Here is a 21,353-nt window from a genome sequence, read left to right as displayed (position 1 = left end):
CAATTGGCTGCAATTGCTTGGACATTCTAAATGACCTCGTTGACTCTAAATGATGGTATAAAATATTGTTTACAAACGTAATGTAATGTGAGACCATCAAGAAAAGTAGAAGCCAAACGGAAAATGAGTTCAAGTATAAATTTACTCGACACTCTTGTACATTTAGACAGAAAAAAAAGAACACAACAGCATTATCGAGGTACGTCCGGCTCTTAAAATAAATAAAATGTAATACACTCAGAAATGATACGTCTTGTCCAGAACCACACTGTATCAAGGCAATCGAACGCAAGGTAATCTACGCACCAAAGAAGCAGAAACGTCTAAATGGTGAAAAAAAATATATATCATTAGCACAGCGGACAAAATACGTAGCGGCGTTTCGTCCATCTTTACGTTCTGAGTTTAAATTCCACTTGCAGGTGGGGCGCAATTGGCCGGATAACTGAAGAGATGTTGGCGTGGGCTCCCACCCTGGCATCCGAAACTCGGAGTTTTATCATGGCTACTGAATAAGTGTCACATATTTTTACAGATAAATTCCTCTATTTGCATAATATCGAGGTCTCTTTCTTTCTTTTGTTGTCCTTTCTATCAATATATGTGTGTGTGTGTGTGTGTGTGTGTGTGTGTGTGTGTGTGTGTATGTGTGTGTAGTGTACACACGAGTAAAATTTTTCTCTCCTTTATTATATATATATATATATATATATATATATATATATATATATATATATATATACATACATCCAAACGTAGCAGATAACAGCTAACCTTTGGACACTATTTGGACTCCGTTGTGTCCATCACTCTGATTGGTTGGCATTGGCGCAATTTGTCTCTTACTCTAGCGCGCCAATATGCAACCTAACCAATCGGAGTCCCTAAATAAGATCACACGAGACAGCCTGTTCACAATTCAATTTGAGCCTACTGTTTATCTATAAAAACTCAACTTCTCCTTATCTGAAGGTCTTTGGTTCCAGACCTTCTAAGGTCTAGCCACTGACCACACGACAACACCCGTCCAACAGCATTACAGTGACCTCCATCTTCATCGCCACCATCATGTCTCTCACCAACGTCGTCAACAACATCTCTACATACAAAGCACCAGCAGCACTGCACAGGTTCTAACATAGTGCTGTTCACCATGGTTAACAGCAAACATACAACCCACACAGATGCATGTAAATATATCAATAAATCTTTCATAAGCCTTCTACGTGGTTGTGTCTCTCTCTTTTCCAACTGGCACATTATATATATTATTTCAGCTTTCTGATATGAGTCGTTATTAGATGGTCACACTACATATCACCTTGACCATCTAAGTATGTACATATATGTGTGTATACATGCATATATATTCTTTGTAATTTTACATCATCGAACGTACGCGTCCTTTTTGCAAGTAAGTCTGTACTTTATTATTCTGACGCGACTCTAAATATCTATCTATCTATCTATCTATCTATCTATCTATCTATCTATCTATCTATCTATCTATCTATCTGTCTGTCTGTCTGTCTGTCTGTCTGTCTGTCTGTCTGTCTGTCTGTCTGTCTTTCTCTATCTATCTGCCTATCTATCTTTCTTCTTACCCATCTCCCCCTCTTGCTCTGCTTCCTTCTGTTGTCCTGGCTTCCACTTCACTGCTATACACATCTCTCTCTCTTCCTCCTTGTTCCACTTCCTCCCTCTACCATCCTCTCTGCTCACGTGTGACCTGTGGTCAACTCTCTTTTCACTCCAGCCACTATGAAGGCGAGACGAACTGTTAGCGTTCTACATCAGATTCGCGTTTGGCCGTACAGCTTTTTAATGTTGTTTTCACTGTCCATTTTTTCCTGTCTTGGTTTGTGTTTGCCACCTTGGAATCCTCTGTTTAGTGGGTCCATCCACTATTCAGGAAGAGACTATTCTAGAGTACGTTCTGCCTTATTTTCGAAACGTCTAGTTAGAATAGAGGCAGCTGACGAAGGATTAATTCCAAGTGACTATCTGTTTTCCTATGTGTTCGTTCCGTGGTCTATAGTTCATTGTTCTAACGTCCTGTACTCTGATATGCATCTATATACACATGTAGATGTATGTACATATCTGTGTGTATACATGCTTATATATTCTTTGTATTATATATATATATATATATATATATATATGAGTGTGTGTGTGTGTGGAGAGAGAGAGAGAGAGAGAGAGAGAGAGAGAGAGAGAGAGAGAGAGAGAGAGAGAGAGAGAGAGAATTTTCTCATATGATAAATTTCACATATGAATTTTCTCCTATGCAAAAGGATTTCTGTTATTTTTCATTCTTGCAAAAGAAAAGAGCTAAATTACTCGAAGAAGGGATAATTTAAATAATTCAGTTAGCCAAAGTCTGTAAATGCTTTGCAGAGATCGAAATACACTGGCAGCACAATCTTCTCTAATCTCTCCCCTATTAACAGGAAATTATCCGTCAATCATTGATATTATTCAACGCTTAAAATCAATAAAGAAATCCTCAGATTCTTCAATCAATAGACAGTTTGTGGCTTGATATTCGAGGGTTTAATGCCCCATGAAATATGGGAAGTAATTGCATTGTGATCATCTAGGTTGTGGTTGTGGTGATGTAGGTGTGGAGAGCGGTATCTCCGTCTTTTGAACAAAGCGATAACATGCTGTAAACAAAATGACGACATATGTTACCAACAAAAAAATAAATCTCAAATTTCAGTGCTTTGTTTGCAACGTAAACATGGATTTGTCATTCAATATACGATTAAAACAAAACAGTGTACTGTGTGTGTGTGTGTGTGTGTGTATGTGTGTGTGTGTGTGATTGCTCTTGAATGTATAAATGAAAGGAACTGGTTTCCCTCTCAATAGAAACACACGCACGCTCGAACGCGCGCACACGACGGCAAGTATACAAAATAAGTTGCTAATCGTGCATATAACTTTTATATCTACATTCTGTATATATAATGTATAACATTTCTCTTTTTGCTTACAAACACGATAAATTAGAAATACAAATAATATTTGTCGATAGGATAGCTACGAGAGACGTGGCTAATCTTATTGGCTGACATGTGTACGAAAGGAAATATTTTATAGGGTTATGGTGGATTGACAACTTATTCAGAATTTCGACTCTGGTTGGGCTGTTCCATATTTCATCGTAAACGAAGGCAGCCATGTTGTAAATAAAGACACGAGTGAGTCGTCAGCTGTTACCATCAACTGAGATTTGGAAAAAGAAAACTTCAATGTCACGATATCAATGAATTTGGAAATTGAATTTGGCGGGTGAAAATTTAACAACAACAACAACGACGACGACGACAACAACAACAATAATAATAATCCTTTCTTCATTAGCCACAAGGGCCAACAAAAATAAGATTGGACATTACAAAACATGAAGAACAAAGTGGGGTTACATAAAGTGTCGCGTAAAAAGTCGATAATAAGGAAAAATATAACAAGGAAAATGCCTAAAAGAGGCAAGCAATTGAGGGCTTCTCAGGGTGACCTCACGAAAAATCCACAAGCACACCGACCACTAGGGCAAGAACCCTCTCCCCAACTTTCTCTTTCTCTCAGCACTGGAAACTCAAAAGCGCATGCTCAAAGTAGGCCCGTTCACACGGACCATCTTCGTCACATTCACACACCTTCTAACAAATTTGAAAGAAATCAGCACTTCTCTTTCAATCCCCACTTTCCTTTTCAAGTGGTCTCTGAAAAAGTTGATGAGGAGTAGGCCAAAGAGAAAAGTATCTGTATTCAGCCCTTTCAGTCTAGACCAATGCACAACCTCCTTCGATATAGCCACGAGACAGATGAAAATTGCCTTCTCTTGCCGGCCAAAGGACACATCCTATAGGTGTCCGACATAAACACACATATCAGATATGCTCGGACACTGGACGGGTGTGAGCAGAACGGTTTCGTCGCTATGCGCACATCTCGGGCAGGTCCGACTGACGGCACTTCCGTGCCCGTAGAGTTCATCTCGAACAGGCAAAACCCCTGGTAGCACTGCCAGGCCAAGGATTTCTGGAAGTTATCCATAGGTCCCGGCCCAAAAGTCCTCCTGGAACAGACGGGCGAGTTGAAATTCATCGTCGCCTAGAGTCTGCCGGAGTAGTCGTCGTTTCCTTTCACCACTAACACTTTCTATACAACACCATAGAAGACCTTTCACTAACAACATTGCCCGACTAGCTGAGGAGCGTGAGCACCTGGGGACACTCAAGGTGCCAGATGCCCAGCCTCGATCTACGTTTGGTCCAAGATTGGAGCTCAAAGAGACGGGCTGCGGGAAAGCGAGTCTGACAACACCTGCTCACCGTCGTCGAAGAAACGATGGATGTGCCGCAGCGTCAGCGCATGTCTACACGTGAATAGCTACGTCGTACCCAGCCCACCGTTCATAGGGTGTAGACAGCAAATGGAGCGCCTGACCAGCGGAGTCAGTCCTTTCCATAAGAAGCAGAAAAGCAAACGTTCCAGCTTGACCAGATACGAACTGGGTCAAGGCACGACGGTGAGGCGGTAGTAAATGACTGAGGTGACGTATGTGTTCCCCACCTCTGCCCGACCTTTCAAGGATAGCTTCCTCTCGGCCCATTTCTGAGTGAGACTGGCTACCCTGCTCGTCACCTCACTCCAGTTCTTCCCCAGTTGGAGGTCTGGTCCGAACCAGACCCCGAGCAATTTTACGAGTCCGACCGTCCAACGTCCTACAACGCTGTCGGTTGGCATGGATCTGCCTCTCCAGGTGCCGAGCTGCAGGCCCGCTGACTTTTCTGTATTAATCTTTGCTCCAGTTACTTCCTCGTTTACTTTCACAATAGTGCTGACCAGATATATGTGCTTGTCGTCCGACACCATGACGGTGAAGTCGTCTGCGTATGCTGACAAAATTCTTTCACATCCTAGTTCACGCGAGATGTCACTCAATGTCTCCAGTTTCCGAAGTAATGGCTCGAGAGTCAGTACATACAGAAGGGACGAGAGTGGGCACCCTTGATGGACCGAACGCACGATGTTGAATGGTTCCAATAGGTGAACATTCACCCGGACTACTAAGTAGATGTCGCTGTACATGGTAGAGTTCCAACCGCGGAAGACAAGCCCGAAACCAGCCGTCAGATATTGATAGTCAACTCTATCAAAGGCTTTTGCCTGATCTAAATTGATCAGAACTCCACCCATGCCAGGTTTATTAACTACCCTATCCACGATGTAGCGCATGAGGTAGAGGTTGTCGTGGATGAACCTGTTTGGTACGGCGCATGTTTGTGTGTTTCCAACCAGTTTGTCGTCGACTAGCGGCAACCTCTCGCTATCACTTTGACCAAAATTTTCATGTCTGCATTAAGAAGATTGATGGACCTAAAATTATCTACCCCCCCCCCTCTGTTTGCATCCTTTCTCAGCAGTAGCACTGCATACTAGAATAAAGCTCGTTGGGCAGGCCATCTAATCTAGGCGGTTGCCCACCCCCGTGCAGCCTATTATCTCGTCCCATATCTCCTAAATTGTTATCGGCCTTTCGCAACATTCCGCACCTCTTACTGAGAGTCGTGGCAAGCCATCGAGGTAAGCAGTGAAATCCATCTACTATAGTCTTGGGCTGACCAAAGCCTAGGGATTGGATTTGGTAGACGGAAACTGAAAGAAGTCCGTCGTATATATATGTGTATGTGTGTGTGTGTTGTGCGTGTGTGTGTGTGTGTGTGTGTGTGCGCGCGTGTATGTTTGTGTGTCTGTCTCCCCAACATCGCTTGACAACCGATGCTGGTGTGCTTATGTCCCCGTAACCTAGCAGTTTGGCAAAAGAGACCGATAGAATAAGTATTAGGCTTACAAAGAATAAATCCTGGGGTCGATTTGCTCGACTAAAGGCGGTGCTCCATCATGGCCGCAGAATAAAAGAAATACATACATACATAACCATTGTTAAATGGAAGTTTTATTATTTGATGTGGAGTTGATCCAACTTTGGCATCAATCACTGTTTTAATACAACTCGCACAGGTTCTGGTCTGTCGTGAAAGGGATTTTAAGACATTTTCAAGTAAAAACCTGACTCAGCTCCTTTGGTAGTGATGGCGTAGGGAAGTGGTCTTCATTTGTTCTTTCAAAATGTGCCATAACCGTTTGAATATATAGAGATCCTAACCTTCCAAGCTACGCTAGCGGACATACGGTTAGCAAGATGGCGTTTTAACTGTTGTCACTTTTGATGACGTCATTCAATAATTTTTACACACAATACGCTTTACTATACACCCAGTTTTACCTTCTCTCCAGAATCATTCTTTGCCTTCTCGCCAGATCTGTTTTTAACTTGGTCTTGGAAAACCAAAATGGTGTTTGAAATCATATCTCTCGGAAACATCAAACCTTTCAACAGCTGTAGTGGATGAAGTCGAAGCCATCCGCACGCCAACAATTTGTCTTTTTCAGAAATCAGGCAGGTTAAGCATTTTAACATTAAAGTGTAAATTATTCGGATAGAAAAAATGAAAAGAAAAGAGAGAAAAGAAAAAGATGGACGTACCAGAGAATAAAAAAGGCATATGAACACACACACACACACACACACACACACACACAAAACTAGTTTTGAATTTGTCATATTGCTGTAGGAAAAATTGTTGGCATACTCATAGAAGTGCATCTCTTTTTCGACTTTGTTTCCTCATAACTTTCAGAAAAATTTCCCACAAATACCTGTATTACGATTATGATGAAATTTAATGCAGAAAAAAAAAAGTTGCTGGACGGGTACACATACATACTGACACGCATCACATATATATGAGCAAAACTTGAAAATTTGAAAAGGTTATCTGCTGTGTATCAGTATGTATATGAGCGTCTACCAATTATTTTTCCCATTAGATACCGATGCAATCGTAATCTATGCAATCTGAAAGACGTTTGTAGCAAGTTTCATTGCAAAATAACCATTTCTCTGAAAGTTATGAGGAAACAACGACGATAGGGGCACACTTATGTGGACATGTCTAATAGCTAAATAAACAAAGCGGTGTTTCTTTGTCCGCCCTCTGTCGACACTGTGTATATAGACAAACACATACTGAAAGAGAGAGGGGAAGAAAAATGACAGGAAGAGGAGAATAAATATGTATACATAGAGACGGACACACACACACACAGACGCGCACACACGCGCGCACACACACACACACACAAGCTGTGACAACCACAAATGTTGGCTGACGGGTTTTCAATGTGTGTGTGTGTGTGTGTGTGTGTGTGTGTGTATGTATATATATATATATATATATATATATATATATATATATATATATATATATATATATATATATATATATATATATATATATATATATATAATAGACTTACTTGCAAAATAGGACGTGTGCGTTCAATAATGTAATAATACAAAGAATATATATACATGTATACACACATATATGTACATACTTACATCTACATGTGTATATACATGCATATCAGGGTACAGGACGTTAGAACAATAAACTACAGACAACGGAACGAACACATAGGAAAACGGAAAGCCACTTGGAATATCCCTTCATCAGCTGTCTCTATTCTATCTAGACGTTTCGAAGACAAGACAGAACGTACTCTAGAATAGTCTCTTCCTGAGTAATGGATCAACCCACTACACAGAGGATTCCAAGGTGGCAAACACAAACCAAGACAGGAAAAAATGGACAGTGAAAACAACATTCAAAAGCCGTACGGCCAAACGCAAATCTGAGGTAGAACGCTAGTAGTTCGTCTTGCCTTCACAGCGGCTGGAGTGAAAAGAAAGTTGACCACAGGTCACACGAGAGCAGAGAGGATGGTGGAGGGAGGAAGTGGAACAAGGAGGAAGGGACAGAAGCAGTGAAGTAGAGGCCAGGACAGAAGGGTAGATAGGAAGATAGAGGAAGACAGATAGATAAATAGATAGAGAGGATGGTGGAGGGAGGAAGTGGAACAAGGAGGAAGGGACAGAATGGTATAGCAGTGAAGTAGAGGCCAGGACAGAGGTATAGATAGAAAGATGGAGGAAGACAGATAGATAAATAGATACAAAGATAGATAGATAGATAGACAGATAGATATATTCTTTGTATTATTACATTATTGAACGCACACGTCCTATTTTGCAAGTAAGTCTACTATTATTCTGACGTGACTATCTTTCTATCTATCTATCTATCTATCTGTGTACTCATTCGGTTAATACGTTGCAAGTTCAAACTCTGAGCCAGTAGATTGTATACTCTCACACGTTTAGTTTCAGATTATACTCTTCTTGCGTGTGTATACATATATTTATACATACATACACACATACATACATACATACATACATATATATATGTGTGTGTGTGTGTGTGTGTGTGTGTGTGTGTGTGTGTGTGTGTGTGTGTGTGTGTGTGTGTGTGTGTATGTACGTATGTATGTACTATAAAAAAAAACTGAAAAAACGTTAGATTCACTTCAACATTTAAATTTAATTTGCCAAAATATTTTCGTCGTTTTGAAACTGCGACCTGATCACTGACAAAATTCTGAGTGGCACGGAATTTTGTCAGTGATCAGGTCGCAGTCTCAAAACGACGAAAATATTTTGGCAAATTAAACTTAAATGTTGAAGTGAATCTAACGGTTTTCGTGTGTGTGTGTGTGTGTGTGTTTCAATGGCTTATAAACACCTTCCACGCTGCAGTTGTTAAAGTGAAAATGTTTTTAGAAAAACCCTTTTATTTCGTAATGAGGATGTTAATTTATTTTATCGCATTTGTTTTATACTTTATATATTCATAACTGTATTCTCCATATAAATAGATTCAATAAACTTTTTGAATTCAAAGAATCTATGGTTTTCTTCCTCTCAAATCAAGAGGGTAACGTCGGCGTAAATAAATATATTTGGGGCGAATTAGTTTAAAAAAAGTGTTACCTCCTCCCCACCCTGCGCTGCACCACCGATGTCGGATAAACAAAAATGACAAGGTAACTCATAAAATTATTGAAAATAAATTAACCCCACAGTAAATCGATCGACCACACAAATGTTTTGCGAGTTTTAGATCTTGTCACGTGTGCACAGCCGATGACAAGATTTTCGATTGATCCTTCTATATTATTTCCCTTGACGTCAGAGTAGATTTTTTCTAGAAAGGATCTACAGCAAGAATCCGAAAAGTTTACATTTCTTAGGATTAAGATGGTTTCTTTAAACTAAATACGATACCAACTTTTGTTGTGAAAAAATAAAGTTATTGACCCCATATGGGTGATACTGTAGGAATTCGAACCTCAACCGCGAAATAACCACTTAGGAATCACGAGTACGCCACTTCAGTTTCACGTGATTGATCTATAAATCGATGGATCAGCGTGAAACTGTGGCATGATGTGGTTTTTTCGGCTGTGCTAAAATTGGTCCCCCTTTTAACCCTTTTTAAACAGTTTGGCGCCTAACTTACCAGGCAAACCACCTCGAGCAAGAGACGGCTTCGATCATAACACACGGTGTGCCACCGCTAACCTTCAACAAGATATAGCGCAGTTCTCTCCTCCTAGCTGGCAGTTTTATTATCTGTATTTTTCTTTCCTGGATAGCCAACACAGTGAATCATTTCTATCAATGAATCTGTAAGAACGACCGTGCGAACTCAAAAAGGAGAAATGGTGACGAATGGAAAAACAGGACTCCTTTTTATTTAAAACGCGTCACACGGTCGAACACAAAATATATATCAAAGATGATATACAAATATGTTATACTACGATAACATAGATGGCCAGTAATGAAAGACGATATTGAACACAACCGTATAAGATGAATAACAGAATTATTTATTGTGGCATTAAAATGTATGTCTGTGTGTGAGTGTGAATGCGACATATAAAAACATAATAAAAGACAGGCCGTCGTATAAAGAAAAGAGTGTGTGTAAGTGATACATGTATGTGTATGCGTTATATACAGCAGATAAAAAGAGTCAGTAACACGTGTGAGCATTTATACCAGTTCTTAGAGTACACAATAGGAAGAGTCTGTATGTGAAAGAAGTTGAGGCGTATGAGTGTGGCAGAGCGATCACTAGTTGTGATGTTGTGGCTTCCATGCCGGGCCGGTTCTTGTTATACAGATGTTCGTCGCTGGCTGAACTTCTTGTCTATTATTAATCGTGGTGAAGCTGAAACACCTAACAGAATCGAAGAGAGAATATGTGCCGCGGTTACTGTTTGGACGCTGGTGTACGTAGAAAGTCGTGTTGACTATGGTTGGCGATGATGCTGGTTAGTAGTCGTAGAGTCGTGTTGCTGATGGCGACGTCGGTGGTAGTCGTAGCTGGACGAAGCTGTTGATGTAGTCGCTGGAATTGCTGCTGCTGTTGTGTGGTACACGGAACAGTCTCTAAGAGAAACTGAACCGAGACGAATTTGCCGGGTATAATTTGGTCTATTTATAGTTAATGGTAGGCTCACAAGGCATCAGAAAAATACTCTATCACGTGACCTTATTAGGGGCCGTGATTGGTCAGTTTGCGTTCTGGCGAGAACGGTTCGAAGAAGTTGCCGCTTCAAATAATAATCAGTCACGTGATGACAGGGAAATGTGTTTTCCACTACGCCCGCGCTTGTTTATATTTAACAGCGGGGAAGATGGCTTCTTTGTATACAATGGCGATCGAGGTGTTAGTTTCACTACAAATCTATTAAACGTCCGTGAGTTTGTTTCTTTTATAATACACGCAGCTAGCTAAACCACACGATGATGGTCTTCAACAATACAACATGCACAAACAAGCAATCCTCACGACAATACAATCTATCCTGGAGGATTCAGAATTCAGAGCGACATCTGATTATCTCGTAATAGTTAGTTGCTGGTCACACGATCTATACTAGAAATGATTTGTCATTAGTTCTCACATGACAGAGACCTAATTAACAACCCGGATAATGTTCGACCACAAAGAGCTTCTATAATACAAGCCATCAAGATCCTTATTTCAACTCATATACTAACACTTCATTTTACTGTTACTGATTTCACTGTGGCCAGGCTGGAGTACTGCATTCAGGGATTTACGTCAATTTCATTGAAGTCAGTAACTTACAAATTTAGTTTATTGAGCTATTTCGGGCTGGTCATTAAAAACTAGTTGTATCATATTGTTTTTGTCTACTCATTAAAGACAACATAACTTGAATAGTTGCTAATCAGTGGAAACAGAAACGCAGACAAGGATACACACATACAAACACCCACCCACACACACACCAACGTGCACGCGCACACACGTACACGCGCACACACGTACACGCGCACACGCACACACTCATACATAATGCACATGTACATATGTAAGTGCATACATACATACACACACACACACATACACACGTATATATATTGATATATTAGAGGAAAAATCGAAACCACAGTAGAACGAGTATCTCAAGTCATTTAGAATAATTTAATTAGAGTAAGGTGAATTTGAAGTCTTACAGCCGTTTCTGGGATAACCCAAGTGGTAGGTTAGCATGTCTGTGCACTGCTTATACCGTCATCAGAGACAAGGTAAGAATATTTTAGACGGGGAAAATTCACAGTTTATAAGGAATAAAATAGAATACTTAAAGTACCACCACTAATACCAATAACTCTAATGCGACCGATGCCACCACTTCTACAATTACTAGTGTTATTGATAGTGATAATACCATTACTACTACTACTACTACTACTACTACTACTACTACTACTACTACTACTACTAATAATAATAATAATAATAACAATAACAATAACAACAACAATAATCATAATGCGTGTCAATCCCCTAACAACACCCTAAATTCTAATTTCTCCGTAAATAGTACTGCATCCTCTCTTTCCACTAATAGTATTCGTCGGACAGATAGAACAACTGTCGATCCACGACCGAATGCCCGTTGCAAGCCTACTGCAGAAGATTTCCCGTAGTATACAAATGCACGGTCGACAACATATTGCATATAATTCTACTAGCTACTATATTGGATCTACTATTAATTCTAAACAGAGATATTCTGCACATACAAACTCATTTAAGTATGAGGAGTGTAACATGTCTACTTCCCTGGTACCATACAAGATATTCTGGGCCATAATAGATTCCGGGGTCCCATACCAAGGCCAGTGGTTCACTTGTAGACTATACCTAAAAGAAGCCTTCCAAATATTAGTACATAATTCACTACAATTACTAAATAAACCACACGAAGCTTTTTCTACATGTTGTCATAGGTTCTACAACACCTTTAAATTCTTCTATAGGTCCAAATGCAAACTAAATCAATACGCATACCACATCCATCTACGGTCCTTACAATATATATATGTATATATATATATATATATATATATATATATATATATATATATATATATATATATATATAGTGTGTGTGTGTGTGTGTGTAATTTAGGACAAAAAGTAAGTTGTCATTTACCTAATATCGAGGTCTCATTCTTTTGTTGTTACTTTATTATTATTATCATTATTATTATTATTATTATTATTATTATTATTATTATTATACACACACACACACACATACACACACACACACACACACACACACACACACACACACACACACACACACACATATATATATATATATATGTATGTGTGCGTATGTGTATTTGTATGTATATACATATGTGTGTGTGTGCGTGTGTGTGTGTGAGTGTACACTCTCTTCTTTTCCCCTGCCTTTCTATCAATATAACTATCTTAGAAACTAGCTAATTTCAACTGAATAATTTTGAATTTTTATTGTTTTTTTAGATTTTAGTTTCCTCAATTTGTAATTTTAAGTTTAAGTTTTAAATTTTAATTTTCAATTTTATCTCATATCATTTAATGGCTATTAAGCTTGAAACAAGATTTTAAATATCTGCTGTAAAATATTGTCCTTATTACCTTACCTTGCTTGGCCTTCTATCCAACTCTACTGAAACTTTATCGTTTGACCTCTAACCCCCCATACAATACTGGCATATCTATATTATTACCTTTACTTTTATTTATTTTTAAAATTATTTTTTACCCTGTTACCTCTATCTTATTTTATTTTCATTCCCTTTCTCTCTTTCCCCTCTCTTCCATACACACTCACTCACAAAACCCATTTATGATATATCTGCCATTACTTTTCCCTTTATTTTATATTTTATTTTATTCTTATTTTTTACCCTTTTGCCACTATCTTATTTTCTAATCCTTTCTCCTCTCTCTCTCTCTCTCTCTCTCTCTCTCTCTCATACACCCACTCACAAAAGCCATTTATGTCCATCATACTTTCTACCTCTATATACATATTTACAATATGAATACACCAATACATCATTCAGAACACTACTAAAATACTGCCAGGATTTATCTGGGAGTTTAACTAAAAACTTGTACCTTCATGGAAGTACCGACGAACATCCATATCCTTTGGAAAAAGATGAGTTGTGAACATTATTCTCCTGCCTATATTCTTCTAACTACTTTTACTCTTTATTCTTCTATTTTACTCCTTTATTCATTTATTTTATCCCTTGTAAAATGTGAATTTTATTCTTTGTATACTATGAATTTCCCCCGTCTAAAATACACATACCTTGTCCCTAATGACGGCAAACCCAGTTCACGGACATGCTAACCTACCACTTGGGTTATCCCAGAAACGGCTGTAAGACTTCAAATTCACCTTACCCTAATTAAATTATTCTAAATGACTTGAGATACTCGTTCTGCCTTGGTTTTGATTTTTCCTCTAATATAATCTAATATAATATATACCTGCTATAACGGAACCCCAACAGAGATCACTAAATATTAGCCACAACAGAAATAATTAGAGTTAAATAGGTTCACTTAATTAAGCAGTAAAGTGTTTCTAATATTGGTTATTGTCGTAGTATTTACGTAATAGACCGCATGATAAAGAAACTAGAAACGCAGACGTCCTTTGCAAATCTCATCTTACCGCTATTATCGTCACAAAAGCCATTAAACAGTTGATGGTCGTTCAACGGATAATGCTTTGATTTACAAGATAAATTCCAACCGCTTTTCAACTTTATTTTGACTTATCTCTATACTTGTTATTAAAACCTGCAGGAGATATCAATTAAAAGCTATAAATATTAAGTTTATTTATATATTGTGACATTTCCAAATAAATTCCTCTCAAAACTTTCATTTGGTCGATGATGCTCTGAAATCATAACTTTGCGGGACTTATTTTAAGCGTACAGGATCTCACTTTGGAGTTGGGCAGTGCTTCCATTTATATCAATTGAAATCTTACGGATCCCCTTTTGATTTTGAAATCCTACGTAGCCAAGATCTGGCATGACGCGCTAATGAGGTAATAAACAGGATTATAATTATCCCATATATATATATATATATATATATATATATATATATATATATATATATATATATATATATATATATATATATATATATATTCTTTTTTACTTGCTTCAGTCATTTGACTGCGGCCATGCTGGAGCACCGCCTTTATTGAACAAATCGACCCCAGGACTTATGCTTTGTAAGCCTAGTACTTATTCTATCGGTCTCTTTTTGCTGAATCGCTAAGGGACGGGGACGTAAACACACAAACATCAGTTGTCAAGCGATAGTGGGGGGACAGACACAGACAAATACACACACATACACACACACACACACACACACACACACACACACACTATATATATATATATATATATATATATATATATATATATATATATATATATATATATATATATACACACACACACACATATATATATATATATATATATATATATATATATATATATATATACCACGGGCTTCTTTCAGTTTCCGTTCACCAAATCCACTAACAAGACTTTAGTCGGCCCTTGCTATAGTAAAAGACACCTGCCCAAAGTCCCACGGAGTGGGACTGAACCCGGAACCATGTGGTTGGGAAGCAAGCACCTTACCACTATATAGTCCATGAGCCATGATATGAAGGTGACATCAACGAGCTTATCGAGGAACTGACAACGGAGGAGCTAAAGGGGTTACAGACGCAGCAGCACAAGGAGATTTTGAAGGAAATAGGTGAGACGGAGGAGGCGGAGGAGGTTATCTCTACAAGTGCGATGAAAGGGAATGTTGGAAATGTGGAAGAAACTCTCAAACTTTATTAAAAAAAGAACACCCAGAAAAAGTTGCAACTGGGTGTGCGACGGTGTTATTAAATGACACTTACCTAACTCATTTCAGAAACATTCTAAAAGGGAGGATGAAACAGAGGCCTTTATCGAAAACTCCTGCAGATGAAAGTGAGGAAAACGTGGCAAAAAGAGATAAAACTCAGCGAATATGATTCAGTTATTCAGTTCAGCCTTTTTCCTCTACATTCGTCAGCATCCTCAAGTCGTCTGATATCCAAGGTAAATGCTGTACATTATACTTAATAGAACCAGATTATTGCAGTACATTCTATTGCTTTTAATACAATATTCGTTATTTATAAGTACATTTTTCTTATTTAAAAACATGTAACAAAAAAACTGTGTTGGGGGCGGGGAGGCGGATTAATGGCATTTCAATTCATTTCAATGGGAAAAATTGATTTGACATACGAGTAAGTTGAGTTACGAGCTCAGTCACGGAACGAACGAAACTTATGACGATTCGTGAATGAAGGAAATGTGAAAACTGGATAACTTGAGATGAAATGAAACTGGTAAGCAACGATTTATTCTCCGTTATAAAATACAATGATTGCCATACATGAAATAAAATAAAATAACAGGTTACAACAAAGATGTGTGAGAGAACTTCGTAGTCAAGCTGGACTGTTGATCTTGTAGACAAAGGCGACATACTGTTTGGTGCTGTGTAGAGGCAGCCGTTGGTCTGTTGGTCATGTGGTCTTCAAACAGCAATGATGCAGACAGGCGTCTGGTGGAGAAGATAAAAGCGGAGACTGGCTGGTGTCAGATACATCGTTGCCGGAGAAGAGTTGCGTGTGGTCAGTAGCGTGTACCAATGATCTAGAGCAGTCGGGAACTGTCGTTCTTATAGACAGTTGTAAGCTTCCAGGAGCTGGTGATTAATTTCCAGCGTAAGGAAAAACCAAACTGTTGCGTCAACACAATTGGACGGCTGAAAACCGACCAATACAAACAGCAGGTTCATTTAATCACGAAGTCATGTGACCTGCTGGAACGAAAAGTCTTGTGGAGCCGATATTTGGGTATTTAAGCCTAGATGAGTCAAAACGAAAATATCTCACACATAATGACAGGGTTATAACTTTGTTAGGCTCTACGCAAACAAACTAGTGAAGACGAGAATACATTTATTAAAGGTTTATTATGTAGTGGATCTTGCAGGCATGAAGTGGATTCGATCCACCATAGCCAAATTTCAAGTAACAGTTCAACAGAGCTTTTCTCACGGTGGAACAATAGTTTTTCTTTGACAGTTTACATTTTCCAGATGCCTTAGCTGGGCTGAAATAATGTCTTCGCCACTTGACCCTTCTAACCTCTTATAGACCACCAAAAGCTAGAATTAAGATAACAAGTACCACCAACTAAATCCATTGTTCTCATCGATATGTCTATCCTTCTGGATAGTTATAAAAACAAGAACCCCCAAGCAAAAATCAGTTAGTCACTTGGTAACAACTCACTCAGTTGGTGAGAACGGAATCTGACTGACCCGCTGAACAGAACGCCATCTCTAAAGATAAGGGCACTTCTGAGGCATATTCCAATTTTGGAAACTCATCAGCAGGCAAGCAGCGATAAAATTCAATTATTTTTCCTTCTCTGTGTTTCTATTTCAACACGGTATTAACTTGCAAGTCAATAATCTCCAGTTGTAGTTCAGTTGGCATGTTATCAAGATTACAGCCAAAGGGATTCTCAAACAAAAGAATTTCATTCTCAACTCTGTCAAGATCTGAAAATCTTTGAGAAAAATGCATATTTAAGTCCCGAATAATTTTTTTTTCTGAAAGTCGAGGTTAACATGCTCCATATTTTCTGTGCAAAACTCTTGAAAACACTGAAAATGAGAGAAGTTTCCTTCTTCAAGTTGTGCTTCAAACAATGATAGCTATCTCGGAAATGCTGTAATAATTCTGTAGAGATCACAGACAAGGCTATTCTTTCCTTACAGTTTTAAATTCATTTCATTCATATGAGAAGTGGCGTCAACTAAAAATGACAACTTTGATAACCATGAAGGATTTGACAGCTGTGGATCAGCTCTATTCTTTTCGGTGTGAAAAAGATCTATTCCTCTTCGGAGTTTATAAAAACGAAACAAGACTTTACCGTAACTGAGCCATCTCACTTCTGTGTAGTAAGGCAAGTCACAGAAATTAGAATCCATTTCTTCAAGGAAACCTGGAACTGTCGGTAATTAAGCCCATGATTCCGAATAAAGTTCACCACAGTTGTAACCGGTTTTAGTACGCAAGAAATATCAAAGTGTTTTCCACAGAGTGTTTGCTGATGTATAATGCAGTGTATAAACAGAGCTTTTCGGAAGTTGAAGCTCCTCCAACTTGGTCTGGATCCGCCCTATCAAACCCTTCCTCACTCCTGCCATGTTTTTTCCTCCATCGATTGTAACACACCGAAGCTGATTCCACTGAAGGTTATAGTTTTGCAAAGCTTTCTGCACCTCTATGAAAATATCTTCTCCAGTTGTTGTTCCATGTATACTGCAAATGGATGCCATTTCTTCTATAATCTCAAAGTTGCAATTAACACCACGAATGAACACAAGAAGTTGTGACATACTAGAGAGACCAGTAGACTCATCCATTGCAAGAGAATACCACAAAAATTTCTTAGCTTTCTCATGTATCTGTAACTGTATATTCTCTCCGAGTTCTTCTATTCTCTGCACAACTGAACTTGCTGAAAGGCTGATACAGCCAAATATGCTAGCCTTTTCAGGACACAAGTCATTTGCTGCTTCCATCATGCACTCTTTTAGAAAGTTTCCGTCAGTAAATGGTTTTCCTCGCTCTGCCAACTTATTCACTATTTTGAAACTTACATAAATGATAGATTTATTTTCAACAAACTTTTTCGTAAAGAAATTCCTTTAAGATTCCAAACTACGTTTCATAGATTCAAATTTCTCGGACTGCAACTTTCCAGAATATTTAGAATGTGTTGAGAGATGTTTTGCTTCGTAGTGACGACGAACATTGTACTCTTTCATAACAGCAACACTTTCGTTGCATATCAGGCGGCTAGCTTTCTGGTCGTTTGTTTCCACAAAGAAGTACTTTTCTCTCCATTCTTTATTGAAAATGCGACATTCATCATCAACCTTTCTCTTCTTAGTAGCCATAACGATGGGCGAAGAAAAAAACAACAGCAGTCTTAGGCCTCGGCGTCAGATATTCTCATTTCGATTGTAATCGCTAATAACTGATTAGCCCGAGGCACACGTGATCTACTGTAGTAACTATTATGGCGCGTGAAATTCATAGCGCGCGACATGACTAACTCAGTTTACATACGACAAGTGTAAGAAGCAGAATAAAAGCATATTTATTTTCTCCAGCATACAACGGCGAGCCGGACAAATGGCCGTAGTCTAGTGACCCATGGTTTATAGTAATCAAATGTCCGTGCCGTACATTAAGCTCACTCTCTCTCCATCAAATCAACGTTAGCAGCTTCGTCTCTTGACTTTTAGAGGCCCCCTGCAAGTTTTGTTTCAAGGCCCCATCCTTTCAATCAAAATTCATAATCTATGCACCTTTTATTCCTAGCTATATTTTACTTTATTCTATTATTCAATACTTCACGTTATTCTAAAGAACATCTTTAAAAGTACAAGTTAAATTTATTTGCGTCTATTACGAATTTCAATAGGTAAAGCTTCCAGATACGAATATATAATCCAGGCAACTTTCAAAGACAAACATGGTGCACTTTTCGCTTCACGAAATCATCGATCAGTTCAGAATAATCAAGCTGAGAGCTATGTTCGTGTTCAATAGATATCAGAGACAATCCACAAAGCCTGGTACACGTTCGTGGTACGTTGTAATATTTTTACAAGAAACTTTTGCAGGTACAATGTATTATTATCATTTTATTTCTTGAAAATTTCAGTTAACATAATTTAATTCTTGTTCGACATCTTAATCAAAATAAATAGATGACTCGTCTACGTACTTTGATCCTAACATGGGGCCCCTCAACTGCGGAAGGCCCCCTGCGACCACAAGGATTGCAGGGGCTTAGCGACAGCCCTGGTGCTTAGGGCATCAAGGGAAGGCGGGGACAACACAGAAATGGTGAATGGTTTACGGCATGAAATTAATCACTTTAAACTTGCTGAAATAATATTGAAAATGGTTTATATGATCGGAAATATAATTTCGAAGTGTTCATGGCGTCATAGTGAGGACCTAATCAAAGACTTTGCAATTTAAAAAAAAAGTAGAAGAACATTTTTTAAATGGAAAGAAAAACTTTTTAAAGTGAAAATAAACGAAAAAAAACCCTCTATTTTCCATCTTACTGTTAGTTTTGTTTCATTTTGGAAAATAAAAATTTGGTTTATGGTTTATAATTATTTATATTTTGGCTTACATATATGTGAAGGCACCAAGATCTTTTAAGTGCTTAACGCTTTTTTGGGACTTAAGGCGGTCCTGCATTTGCCTTATACACATTTGCACCTGTGCGTATATGAAACATGGAGGAAGAGTCTCTAGTGGAAGAGGTTATGTTCCCAAGAAGACATCTTCTTTGGAATCCATCTGGTGCTCAACTTTCACGTGTGGCCCTAAGAAGCTGTACAGCACGTCTAGTGGTCAACTCCTGGCAAATCGCCATGACAGGTCAGTTAACCCCAGTGAAGATAACCACTGGCGGGTTAGGACATGTCTTCTTTAATGTGAAGCCAGGCTCAGGCAGACTGAGATTATCAGAACAACGGTGATTCCAACAGCAAAAAAAGTAGGGTTTCAGTGTTGTCAATGCTAAGAGCACTTCGAGACAGTGTAGAAGGCCTGATGAGCCAGAGCTGCATTTAACCGTCTTCATCTGATCCGTGGAACGAAGTAGGTCCAGACAAGAGAAGGAGGAAGATGAGGCAAAAATTACATTTACTTAAATCCAATTTACACGTGAATCTTAACAGGGCATTTTCTTGCCTCCTTACTTTTTTACATCCCACTCTTCACCATGAGAAGTTATGGGTAACTGCATACAAACCACCACACACAACATATGATGGGTCCTACTGTGAGTCTCGTGAGACGGAGTACTCAAGCGACTTATCCAGTTCTGCAGGAGCAACTGAGCCCAACAACAGGAGCCAACTCACCGACACACACACACACACACACACACACACACACACATGCACACACACACATACACACACACACATGCACACACACACACACACACACCTTTTATCTTTTACTTGTTTCAGTTATTAGACTGCGGCCATGCTGGGGCACAGCCTTGAAGAATTTTGGTCGAACGAATCAACCGCAGTTCTTACATTTAAAAAAATTTTTGTAAGCCTGGTACATATATTATGGATCTCTTTTGTCGAAACGCTATATTATGGGGGCGTAAATACACCAACACCGGTTGTCAAGCAGTGGTGGGGGACAAACACAGACAAACATACAAACATATGTGTGTATGTATATATGTATGTATGTATGTGTGTATGTATGTATGTATGTATGTATGCATGCATGTATGTATACGACGGGCTTCTTTCAGTTTCTGCCAACCAAATCCACTCCCAAGGCTTTGGTCGGCCTGAGGCTATAGTAGAAGACACTTGTCCAAGGTACCACACAGTGGCACTGAACACCGGAACCATGTGATTAAGAACCAAGCTACTTACCACACAGTCACGCCTGCGCCTACACATACAATTACACATTCATTTACGTGCACACGCACAATTACACACACAGACACACATATATATGCCACCAAAGAGAGACTGTCCGAATTTTCTTTCCCTCGAAAATGTCGTTTAAAAAAAGTTGAGAAACAACTTCCCGAAGAAAACAATTCAATATTATATAAAATTATACGTTCTCTTAAATCGTGCAATTATTTATTTCCTGTTTTGTTAAGTGGAAGTAACTTAATCGCGTTTAGATACAAACAACTATTCTATATTGGGAAAAGATGTATGTATATTTACTATATAAAAAAAACGGTAATCCCTCGACAATTGCGGACGTCACGTTTCAAAACCTCCCACAGAAAT

General features: G+C 38.7%; 1 protein-coding gene across 1 annotated transcript; it reads right to left on the bottom strand.

Annotated features, from left to right (window-relative positions):
- Window positions 1-17,561: 17,561 nt before the first annotated feature.
- Window positions 17,562-18,065, bottom strand: LOC149136651 (general transcription factor II-I repeat domain-containing protein 2-like). Its single transcript, XM_089348397.1, has one exon. The coding sequence runs from the start codon at window positions 18,063-18,065 to the stop codon at window positions 17,562-17,564; it is 504 nt and encodes a 167-aa protein (XP_089204523.1).
- Between the last annotated feature and the right edge of the window lie 3,288 nt (window positions 18,066-21,353).

Source organism: Octopus bimaculoides, chromosome 3 (genome assembly GCF_046866305.1).
Source record: "Octopus bimaculoides isolate indiv1 chromosome 3, ASM4686630v1, whole genome shotgun sequence".
Taxonomy (NCBI): Eukaryota; Metazoa; Mollusca; class Cephalopoda; order Octopoda; family Octopodidae; genus Octopus; species Octopus bimaculoides.
The sequence above is the reverse complement of the archived record's forward strand: the minus strand, read 5'-3'. Positions and strand labels throughout refer to the sequence as shown.